At 35.0% G+C, this 11978-nt stretch overlaps 1 protein-coding gene across 1 annotated transcript in view; it reads left to right on the plus strand.

The window, feature by feature from the left end:
• The window catches only part of GLE1 (GLE1 RNA export mediator), a 43734-nt gene extending 31981 nt beyond the window's left edge, over positions 1 to 11753 (plus strand). Inside the window, exons 7-16 of the mRNA XM_051980114.1 lie at positions 148 to 373; positions 735 to 847; positions 1056 to 1125; positions 4247 to 4389; positions 4951 to 5141; positions 5980 to 6109; positions 7384 to 7488; positions 8543 to 8625; positions 9644 to 9707; positions 10441 to 11753. Coding sequence (XP_051836074.1) covers positions 148 to 373; positions 735 to 847; positions 1056 to 1125; positions 4247 to 4389; positions 4951 to 5141; positions 5980 to 6109; positions 7384 to 7488; positions 8543 to 8625; positions 9644 to 9707; positions 10441 to 10509 — 1194 coding nt within the window. The 3' untranslated portion in view covers positions 10510 to 11753. The remainder of the gene's footprint in view (positions 1 to 147; positions 374 to 734; positions 848 to 1055; positions 1126 to 4246; positions 4390 to 4950; positions 5142 to 5979; positions 6110 to 7383; positions 7489 to 8542; positions 8626 to 9643; positions 9708 to 10440) is intronic.
• The last annotated feature ends 225 nt before the right edge of the window (positions 11754 to 11978 follow it).

The following is an 11978-nucleotide window of genomic DNA, read 5'->3' on the forward strand; positions in this document are numbered from 1 at the left end:
GCCTTTAAAAAAAAAAAAAAAGTCATACATGGTTTAAATTTTGAATGAGATGATCCAAACTCTTAGTGATGTTTTGGTGTTGATTTATATCCTTTCATTCTCTAACTCCTTTCTGTCACTAAGTTTTGCTTTACTTTGGGTTTGCAGAGAGGTTTTCCTACCCCAGAGGATGAAGCCATGGCAGAACGCGCCTTACAGGAGATGCGGCAGGTGCTCACCAGCTTGCAACAGGAGATTTCCAAAGCTATTGAAGAAAAGAGGAGACGAGACGAAGAAGAGGCCAAGCAGAAGCAGAGGGAATTACAGCAGCAGCCAAAAGCAGAGAAGGAAACCCCGGTTCCTACCCATTCCCCAGGAGGAAAACAGAGAGAAGGTAATAGAAATTCATCATATAGCTGTTCAAATGGCTAATAGTATCTTATTAGATAAATTTTTAATATTTCTTTAGAGGGACAGCTTACAAGCTGAATTAAGATAGATGAAAACAGTTCTTTCAGGTTTGGAGTGATTTTACTGATTGTGTTTGAATATAATCAATCATGGCTATTGGTTGTAACTATTACATTTTGTTCTAATTAATGCAGATCCTAAGTTTGGACTCTGACTTTTTTCATAAGGTTCTTGGGATCTTCTGCAGTTTTCTTAGGATGGATTTCTGAAAATTCATGATCTATTTATCGAGTATTTATAGTATATACATAGCATTATATAAGAGTCACGGCTCTTTTCCTCAGGCCTCCAGGTGAAAGCAGTAGACAGTACAATGCAGTGGTACCAACAGCTGCAGGATGCTGCCAGTCAATGTGTTTTGGCCTTTGATGGGTTAACCAACAGCAAAGATCATCAGGTAAGGGTGGAGAGGGCCATATTAAGGAATCTCAGTACTAAAAGTGTTTTCCATAGAATTTGCTCTAACGACCGGTTCTTGTCTCTATCATAAGTGAATGTAGCCAACAGATTGTCTTTCCTTATTAGAGCTTTCCTTATCCTGAATGTGATTTCTTAGTTTCTTACAGATCATTCTTTCATTCTCCTTTCTATCTATTAATGAGCAGACTAAAAAGATTAAGATGGACCTGCAGAAAGCTGCCACCATTCCTGTCAGTCAGATCTCTACTATAGCAGGTTAGTGTGACCAAGGTCCTGCTTCTTCACTTTATTTTATTTGTTTGTTTGTTTGTTTATTATGCATATTACTTTATGAATCATGTTGGGAGAGAAAAATCAGAACAAAAGGGAAAACAGGAGAGGGAAAAAAGAAACAGAAAAAAAAAAGTGAATATAGCATGTATTGATTCAGTCACTTTAGTTCTTTTTCTGGGTGCAGGTGACATTTTCTGTCCAAATTCTAATAGGATTGCTTTGGATGACTAAAGCACTGAGAAAGAACTAAGCCTTTTATAGTTGATTATCTATAGTTGGATTTACCTGTCATTTGGCAGCTGGTAATGATAGGTCCCATTCTCTACAAAGTAAGAAATTTGGGAGGTTTAAACCATATAGTAATTTGTGTAAGTAAGTAAGGAATATAGTTGCTGTTATTGCGTACAATGTATTCCTGGTTCTGCTTGTTTCACTCAGCCTCAGTTTGTATAAATCTTTCCAGGCCTTTCTAAAATTAGCTTGTTCATGTTTTTATAGAACAGTAATATTCCATTACCTTTCATATACCACAACTTATTCAGCCATTTCCTAATTGATGAGCATCTACTCATTTTCCAATTCTTTGGTACCACAAAAAGAGCTGCTACAAACATTTGCATATATGAGTCCTTTTCCCTCCTCTATGATTTCCTTGGGATACAGTAATGGCATTGCTGAGTTAAAGGGTATGTCCTTTTGGCATAGTTCCAAATTGTTCTCCAGAATGACTGGATCAATTCACAATGATGTTTCAGTATCTCAGTTTTCCCACATCCCATCTAATTATTATTAACTTTTTTTGTCATCTTAACCAATCTGAGAGGTATGAGGTAATACCTCAGAGTTGTTTTAATTTGCATTTCTCTAATCAATAATGATTTAGAACATTTTTCATATAATTATAGATTACTTAAATAGTCCCATTTTAGGAAAAAAAAATTGAACAAGCCATTGATGAACTCCCTCAGAAAAAATCTCCTGGGACAAATGGATTTTGCCAATCTTCCTCTTCACTTTAGAGTTTATTGAGAATATGTTCAGGAAAATAATGAGATAAATATATAAATTTATCTCTTTGAAGAATGGTATTTAGAAAAATGGAATAAAGAACAGCAATTTGGAAGAGACCTTCTTTCAAATGAAGTTAGTGTTGTGGATCTAAAAGCATTATTAATCTGAAGAGATCTTTGGGTAAGTTACTTCCTCTACACAAGCCTCAGTTTTTTTCATTTATTAACTTGTGTTAACTTGTGTTCAATCAAGCTTGTCATCACCCAGTATCTTTTGGCTCTGGTTCTTATTGTATGCTATCTTGTTTCATGTGCAAGATAATTCTTGTCCCCAAGGCACTTATATAATCATGAGAGAGACAGCACATATATGGCAGGTTTTTGCTGCAAGGAAAGACCTATAGTCATCATTAGGGTATAGAGATAAAGTTAAGTAGTAGTACAATTTACTTAATATCATTTTCATTAATAAAATCATATCAATGAAGTGGTTTTAACAATTTCAAGACTCTTGATGGAAAGTGTGACGACCGCGCTAGCACCCAGGATATCTTAGAATCAGCTGGAGTCAGGATAAGTAAAAGTCCTCAGTCTTTATTCTTGGTCTTTAGGAGTAGAAGTGAACAGGATGGAAGCAGAATCTCCACAACCGCCTTCTTCCTTGTCTACCATCAAAGTGTCTCTGGCTAGATTTACTCTACCCCCTAGTCCCACCTACAATCCTCTGTATACACCAATCATCGAGCCAGCACAGGATAGTGGGAAGGGCCATTTTCCAAGCAAATGCCCATAGAGTATTGTCCAGTCGGTAGTTAGCCTCAAGTGCTCGGCTGTCCTGACCTCAGTGCATCAACTCAAGAGTTTCAGCCCTCTACAGGAAAGAACTTTCTTTTCTTGATCTTCAGTAGTTATGGTTGTGGGAGGAGGTGACTTGAAGAGGCATTTGACAGCTCACATCTCCACAAGGGTTTCTCCTATGGATGACTGCTATAGGGACTAGACTAGTAATCAAGAAGTGAGAAGAAGATACGTAATATTTGTTCCCAAGGCCTCTTGGATTTACCTCATTTGGCAGCTGGTAGTGATAGGTCCCATTTTCTACAAAATAAGAAAAGTTGGGAGGTTTAAACCATATAGTAATTTGTATAAGTAAGTAAGTTTAAACCAGATAGTAATAGCAAGATATGACATAGGAATAAGTGATTATGCAAATTACCATGTAAATATTGCACCATTGTTGTGTATATTGCTAATGTTTTTATGTCTGAATATAAAGTTTGTACAGCTACACTTCCAGATTATGGAATGCAATCTAATTTTTCATTCTTTGATGTCATGCTCATTGCTCTAAAACAGTGGTTCTCAAACTTTTGTTTTCAGTGTCTTTATCCTATTAAAAATTATTGAGGATCTCTTCAAAGCGTTTTTGTTTATCTGGGTTATATTTATAGACATTTACCATATTGGAAATAAAAACTATTTTTGAATTTGTAGACCCTCTAAAAGAGTTTCAGAGATCCCCAGGATTCTCTAGACCATATTTTGAGAACCACTGTGTCTAAAATATGTGGCATTTTAAAAATTAATATGAATTAAAATGAAAAGTTTTAGAGAACATTTTTGAAACTTTTATAATATTTCCTGAAGTATTTGTAAGTATTCTGGGTAGATAGGAGCAGGAGTTAAGGAAAGGAATTTATCATTGTGTCATATATAAATCTTTTGCAGCACTTGATGGGATGTACTGCTCAATTTGAATGATATCATGGGGTTTTATTGTGTATATATTGACTCTTCACTTAAGTTGTAAACTCTTTGATGACAGAAAGTATGACCAGTGTTAACTTTTGTATCCACCATTATCCTAATACCTTACTGGAAAGAAAAGTATTAAATAAATAATTGATAGTTTGTTTGCATCAGGGTTTTCAGGCTTAAACTTTGAGCTCCACTGTGCAAGGCCTATTTCTCCTTATTGCTCTGTGTTCTTACTATTGTTTAATTATGATGTTACCAGAGGAATCACTAGGTATGTGTCCAAATACTTGTGAATTATCTGTAGTTTTCTTTGTCCTATGTCTTGTCTATCACAGGCTCCCAGCTAAAGGAAATATTTGATAAGATCAACAGTCTGCTCTTGGGAAAGGCTGTTCACTGTGGAGGTCGGGCTGTGTCAGTGACGAACCATCAACAAGGACTGGACTTTGTCCATTACAAGCTGGCAGAGAAATTTGTGGTGAGAGAAACTTTTTTGGAAAGACTGTATAACTTAGTGGAAGCAGCACAGGATTTGGTGAGGAAAGAACTGGGATTCAAATCCCACTTCTGATTATCTGTGAGATTTAGGGCAAAACACTTAATTCCTTTGAGCCTCAGTTTCTTTATCTTTAAAATATATTTTTGGTATGTAACAGATGGTTAATGTCTTTCATCTTTTCATTCATTAACATCTGCAATACCAACTTCATAGGAAGAATCTTTGTGAAGATCAAATAAGATAATGTATAGAAAGCATTTTGTTGTAAATGTTCTACATGAGTGTCAGATATTGTTGGTAAAGAGTTGTCTAGGGGCACTCACTGATTTGCCCCAGGTTTACATAGCTAGTATATGTCAGACTTGAACCTTTTGAATTGTTGAGCAATTGCTGATTGGTATTGGCATAGGAGGTTTCCTCACTTGGGAGTTCTTTCCTATAGTGATAAAATCACAGTATCAGAGTTGCTTTTTTATTATTGGAGATTGAAAAAAGAGCAGAAGACTCTCTTTAAAACTAATACTACCTTTTTATTGGCAGAAACAAGGAGAAGAAGAAGTGGCTTCTCACCATGAAGCAGCATTCCCCATTGCTGTTGTAGCATCAGGAATCTGGGAACTCCATCCCAGAGTTGGGGACCTCATCCTTGCTCATCTTCACAAAAAGTGCCCTTACTCTGTGCCTTTCTACCCAGCCTTCAAGGAGGGAATGGCCTTGGAAGAATATCAGAAGTGAGAATCTTTTTACTTCAGTTTTTTAAACTGCAGTTAAAAAAAAATACTTATATTTATCAAGCACCTTCCTTTGCCCTAGTCAGTCTCCCATATGTCACTTAGCTACAATTAACTTTTGAATTTATGCCCACCCCAATAGAATTAAAGCATTGTTTTACAAAGTATAATATGATAACTTTAAACATTTATCTACCTTTTGTACTTTCTGCTATATAATTGACATGAATGATTATCCTTACTATATAAATTGGGAAAAATTGAAATTGAGAAGAGAACTTTCATTTAGTGAAAAAGATCTTTCATATGTTGAATGCAACTTCTCATCTGTTTCCTATAAACTAGCTTCATTTGCTATTTACATGCCCTTTATAAGGTATTTCACATTTTACTTAATTTTATAACATATTTTCTCCTTTGGATGGTATATACTTAGTATTTATTTATATGCATTGTGTACATCAATATATTATATCATAATTACAACGAAATGTAGCTTTTTGAAGATGGAGACTCTTGTTTTTGTGTTTTTTCTGCCCAATGGCTATACAGTGCCTCCCGTATAGTTGGTGCTTGTTAGATATGTGTGGTATCGAATTGAAATGATAGAACATAAAAATGCAGAGTCTCCCATTGCCTGATTCAATTCTCTGTCAGAGATTAATTGTGTCTATTGCTACAAATAGAAGTCTTTATCTAGATTTGTCAGGGGAGGGGAGAAATAGATTTTTGTATAAGAGGTAAATGAGATTGCTAAACTAGCAGCTTAGATTCCTCATTCTCATTTTACTCTTATCATCTTGAATGTTTTGTTTTGTTTTATTTTCTTTCTTTACAGGCTCCTTGGCTACCTAGTAAAGGATTCCAAAGTCGAACAACAGGATAATTTCCTGAAACGCATGTCTGGGATGATTCGTCTCTATGCTGCCATCATTCAACTCCGTTGGCCTTATGGAAATAGGCAAGGGGTAGGCAGGAGGGACTTCCCAACTATAATAAGATATTGGACCAGATTCTGTAACAGTGGACATTTTGTTCAGAAAATGCTCAGTCTATGAGAACCTACAGGAAATACTCCTTTTCTTTTCTTTTCTTTTTTTTTTTTTTTGGCCTGAGCAGTTTCTTTTTGTTTTTCATATTATATATGTATAATTATATTAAATATACTTCTACGTTAGTCATATAGTGAATGAAGAATCAGGACAAAGGGGAAAAAACAAACAACAACAAAAAAAAACTTGAAAATAATATGCTTTCAGTTCTTTTTCTGAGTATCTACTCATTTTCCAATTCTTTGTTACCATAAAAAGCTGCTACAAACATTTGCATATGTGGGTGCTTTTCCTTCCTTTGTGATTTCCTTGGGATACAGATCTAGTAATGGCACTGCTGGATCAAGAGTATATAGTTTTATAACCCTTTGGATATAGTTCCAAATTGATTGGATCATTTCACAACTCCACCAACAGAGCATTAGTGTCCCAGTTTTCCCACATCCCTTCTAGCATTTATCATTATTTTATCTTAACATGTTAGCCAATCTAAAAGGTGTGAGGTAGTACCTCAGAGTTGTTTTAATTTGCATTTTTCTAATCAATAATGATGCAGACTAATTTTCATATGACTAAAGATGACTTTAAGTTCTTCATCTGAAAATTGTCTGTTTATATCCTTTGACCATTTATCAGTTGGGGAATGACTTATATTCTATCATTTCTTTTCTTCAAGAGAAAAATCTCACTGAATGAGTTGATGGGTCAAATTAGAAAGTTGTGCATTATTGTTTAGAGAGAACAGATTAAGTGATACTCTAAAAATAAAGATGAGGACAAGGAAATGTGTTTTTCAGTAAATAATCAGACCATGGACTAACTGCCATGAAAACTCAAGTTTTCAAAGTGGGATTTGCTGTGGATCTATTTTCACTTGGGTTCAAAATGGAGGGGAAAAAATATAAGCAATTATTAATAATTTAAAATTTAGTATCACCATTGAAGAAGTAAAGTAGAGTCTCTGAAATTGAGTGAAATATCTCTGGGATCCCAGGAAGGAAAAGTTGGGATACTCGGTGGATTAGTCCATTTCATGAAAAAAGATTCATTCTATCTGTCATTCCTGTCCTATGGCAAAGATGGAAATAAATAGCTTGATATTCAGGTTTCCTCCATCCTTTAAAAATTCTATGACGAAGGGGATAGTGATTCCCTGGCTTGATTGTTACATGATTGAATTCTTCTTCTAGGCTCACCCTCATGGTTTAAATCATGGCTGGCGATGGTTGGCACAGATCTTGAATATGGAGCCTCTCTCAGATGTGACTGCCACGCTTCTGTTTGACTTCTTAGAGGTACAGGAAAACATTCTTTTTTAAATGAAGCCAGTGCGCTTTTAATTTCTTGGCCAAGAAGAGATTGTATTGAAGGGTAACAGAACTGGAAAAACATGTGTTTGGGAGATAAGACAGGAATCAAGCTCTTGAAGTTTATTCAGAGCCACAAAAGTAACTTAGAGGACTCCTGAGCTAGTTGTTTTTTCTTTTATTCCAGTATAAATAGGACTGGTCCTACTCCTCCTAGGATCAGTGACTCTCTTATCTCTTAAATCATCTACCTGGCAAATTCAGTTATCTGGAACTGAAAAATAGACCATTAAAAAAAAAAAAAAGGCCAATGAACAGCTGAAATAAGTATTACAGAACCTCTGCTTTCTTATAAGGTAACCCTTCAGGCTTTCATTTATCCTATTAATTTTATACATGCTTCTAATCACCTTGTTATGCATTTTCCTAATCCTTAGTAAAATCGAAGCAATAAATTTGAAAAGGGATTACTTGGAATTAGTGTATTAGCAACAGCAAATAATTATTGCTAATAAACTAAAAAAAAGCACAAAATAAAACACCCACAAAATACAGAGTGGTCTAGGATTTGGGAATAAGAGCAGACCTATATACTTTAGTTGACCTGAGTAAGTTCTTTTATTACAACATAATTACAGCTTTCGATCCCTTCTAACTCACATCAGTAATAGATATTCATAATATTAACTTTGGTTCTTGTAGAAAAAGTTAACTTATGTTTAATGTACCTAGATTAAGAAGAAAGGGAAGTTTTATCCTTCTACAAGCTATCAGAAATGAGTGAGATGAAATTTTGACTTTTAAAGGTATAAGCTAGAAAAAATTAGGTGTAATATCTTTGGTCTCAGTGGTAGATTCTTCTACCAGAATATGAGACACATATTTTAATTGGCTGCCATTGTTGGCTGGATCAGCGGCATGATTGGCATGGCATGCCTTATGGGAGAAGTAGCAAATAAAAGCTTGGTTGGGCCTTCTAGATCTTTCTGCATCAGTGGAAGTTTCTGTTTCCTGTCTGACATTGATTGCCTATCCCTTCCAGGTATGTGGGAATGCACTCATGAGACAGTACCAAGTTCAGTTCTGGAAGATGATGCTACTCATAAAAGAAGAATATTTCCCCAGGTACCAAAGTTGATTAATAGACAACATGGGTTATTGAAGAGAGTTGTGAATTAAACTTCAAAAAAATTTAGTTTCTACTACTAATATTGAGAACTATCATTATATAAAGAAAAGCACTTCTTCCCCTCTCTACTGATATTTGATACATTTGAAAGCTGATAAAAATATCTGCAAAGTGCGTTTGGCTCTTTCAAGATAATACTAGTTAAGGACTATTTATGATTAGTATATATGGTATTTCTCACCTGCCTTACATGCACACACAGATAAAATTAGCTGAGATGATTCTTGCATATGTTAAGCCAATTAAACATGGATATCCACCTAATAAATTATGATAGCATTCATTGATCACCTACCTAATCTAGTCAGTCAGTGGCCCACAGCTTCCCCTATGTCTGTAAGCTAGTGACATTTCAAATTGGAAGGGACATGATACCTGGAGAGCTCCTAGCATATCACTGCCAATTAAAAAGATCAGAAATCCTTGAACTACAAGATACTGAATCTTCACTTCAATCTGGATTGTAAGGATCATCTGAAAATTAGGACTGTTTATTCTAGAAAATGTTCAATAGGATGAGTAGATATTATAATTATCTTTGAAGTATTTGAAGAGCTTTTTTGTGAAAAAGAGGTAGACTTGTCATGTCTGCCTTTAGAGAACAGAACCCAGGATTGATGCATGGAAGTTGCAGAGTCAAATTGAACTTAATGCTAAAAAAATCTTAATAGAACTGCCAAAAACATGGAATGGGTTTACTCTGGAGGTAATGCGCTTCTCCTACTTAGCCACTTGTCTGGTACATTTAAATGGAAGATTCCTTTTGGATATGGACTAAGACCATTGGTCTAGTGTTGCCATTCCAACTATGAAATTCTGTGACAAGATTATATATTTAATTATGCTCTGAAAGATATCTATCTTTCGTGTCCGTTCTCCACTGAAAAGTAACCCAGATGTCCCTGTCTTGCTTTAATGTTTCTCCTGTGCATCTGAACTTTTTCCTCTTTTTAGAATTGAAGCCATCACCAGTTCAGGACAAATGGGGTCTTTCATACGTCTCAAACAATTCCTGGAGGTAAATTAAATATCTGAGAAATTCTTGGATCTTTATGCCATTATTGTCATAGCTTTATTCCTTTTCTTCATTCTTTTGTTTATCTTTGCTTTTCTGAACTCTTCTTGCCCCTGGTCTGTTTTTTCCTTCTTTGGTTTCAGTTCAGTAATTGAGTTCTCATCAATTTTCACTAATCACTGCCTAGTGTTCCAGTTAGTTGTGACATTCTTCTGTGGATAAGTTGTTTCAAAAATCAAAGACTCACCCTTTTAATTTGTTGTTTTGGTTCATCCTTTATCTTAAGGGATTTTCATATTACCACAACATCCCTTTCTTTGTCTCAGAGCTCATAAACTAGGAAGTGTGGTAATCTCTTCAGAGAAACTAAGCCTTCTACCAGAATATTTCCAAAGGCCTAGAAATAGCAAAAGGTTAATTTTCAAAAATAATTTGGTGGCATAGTATTGTTAACACCAGCATAACTGGTAGATTCTTTATTGAGTCAAATTCCATTAGTAATGGCAAAAGGTAAATTAAGGCTTATAAAAAGCAAAACTTTTCTTTTAGAATTGTCTCACTTCCCCCCCCCCCTCCTCCCCATTTTTGCAGTTGTGTATTCAGACTTTTGAGGTTTTTGTTGTTGTTGAATTGAATACTTGCCATTTAACATAAAATATCTTCTGACTCATTTTGGGAACACTTCTGCAGACACTCATTCTTTTTTTTTTTTTTCCTCTGTCTTTTCCTTATCCAGAAATGTCTACAACACAGGGAGATTCCCATCCCAAAGGGCTCTCTGCCCTCTTCTTTCTGGCGTTCCTGATGGTGACTTGGGTGCTGGTTCCTTTCTTGGAAGGAAAGAAATAAAGCAACAGAAGACAGCAGAGTTTTAGGGGAAGTTGTCTCAGGGAGGTTATTTTCACAGTTTTAATGTCTTCTCAAACTTGATCATGAATTCATCAAGGATCTTCACTTTGTTGACATAGTAACCAAGAAGAGGATGAGCTTTGATAACCATGGAATAGTAAAAGGAATTTAACAGTTTTATTCTTAATGAAAGATATAGGAAAAAAAGATATTTAGTTAATAATTATGATAATAAGTTCACATTCATAAATCATTTTATGACTGCAATGTGCTTTTGAATGATCTTGCTCCTTACAACAGTACTTTCTGGTAGGTAGTGTAAATGCTATTGTCCCTATTTGGCAGATAAAGAAACAGGCTCAGAAAGTTTGTGACTTGCCTCATAGTCACACAGCTACAGAACTTATCTCAACTTTCCTTCCTTTTTTATATCTTTCTAGCAATTTGGGCATTAGGTTTAGAGTAGAGTCAGTTCCTCATATTCAGCTGAATTCCTTGAAAAGGAACAAAGTTTAGAGAGTACTTTTTGGAATTCTCATTGAATGGTAATAAATATGGTTCAGATCCCTTTGTAAAATTGCAATCATAAGTCTGGTTTCTATTATATTCATTTTTCACAACTTTGGATTAAATGTGCTTGATAGATTGTGTTAAATTCAAAAAGACATGCTCACTTCAACAACACATATATTAAATCTAAAAATGCAACCAATTCAGCTGGAATCAGTGATCTTAAAGAGATGCCATTTTAAGTTGGGAGTTTTTGCAAGGTATTGATTTCTTTAGGCTTTGCTTTGTTTTTACTTGTCCACCTCACAGCCAATTCCTTGATTTTTGCAATTTATCTAGGATTTGTTGAAGTTCATGCCATCTGTATTAATTGTGGAGGGGAGTTTTCATGAGCCACGGATTAAATGCAAAAAAAAATTATGTTATAAGTCTGGAGAATAATAAGAATACATTTGCTATATCCATCAACTTGGGTTGTTGGGAAATTCTGGATTTGTTGTTAGGAAAAGAACCATTCCCCTTTTACAACTTGGAAGGGATAACTATATATCTATTCCTTGGTGTCTAATTAGAATGTGTGTAATATAAAGCCTAGTAGTTTTTTAATACTCATGTGGTATGAAGTGATTCATTCTGTGAATGGTTGACTATATACTTCTAAAAAAGAAATAATAAAAGTTTTATTTCTAATATGTGGCAAGTTGGTCCTTGATTGGGTCAGTTTGAGAACAATGTGGTTAATTCTTTATGACCTTAGCTATATCTTTGGGGTCATGGTGTGATGTCTGTAAAGTAAATATAGTTAAGGTGACCAGGATTCTTTGATCTTGGAAAAATAGCTTTTTTTTAGTCTGTCTGCTATATAATTAGGTGTCAATAACTGAATTCTTTCTGTCAAACAAGAATGTGATAGAA

Source organism: Antechinus flavipes, chromosome 2, assembly GCF_016432865.1.
Source record: "Antechinus flavipes isolate AdamAnt ecotype Samford, QLD, Australia chromosome 2, AdamAnt_v2, whole genome shotgun sequence".
Taxonomy (NCBI): Eukaryota; Metazoa; Chordata; class Mammalia; order Dasyuromorphia; family Dasyuridae; genus Antechinus; species Antechinus flavipes.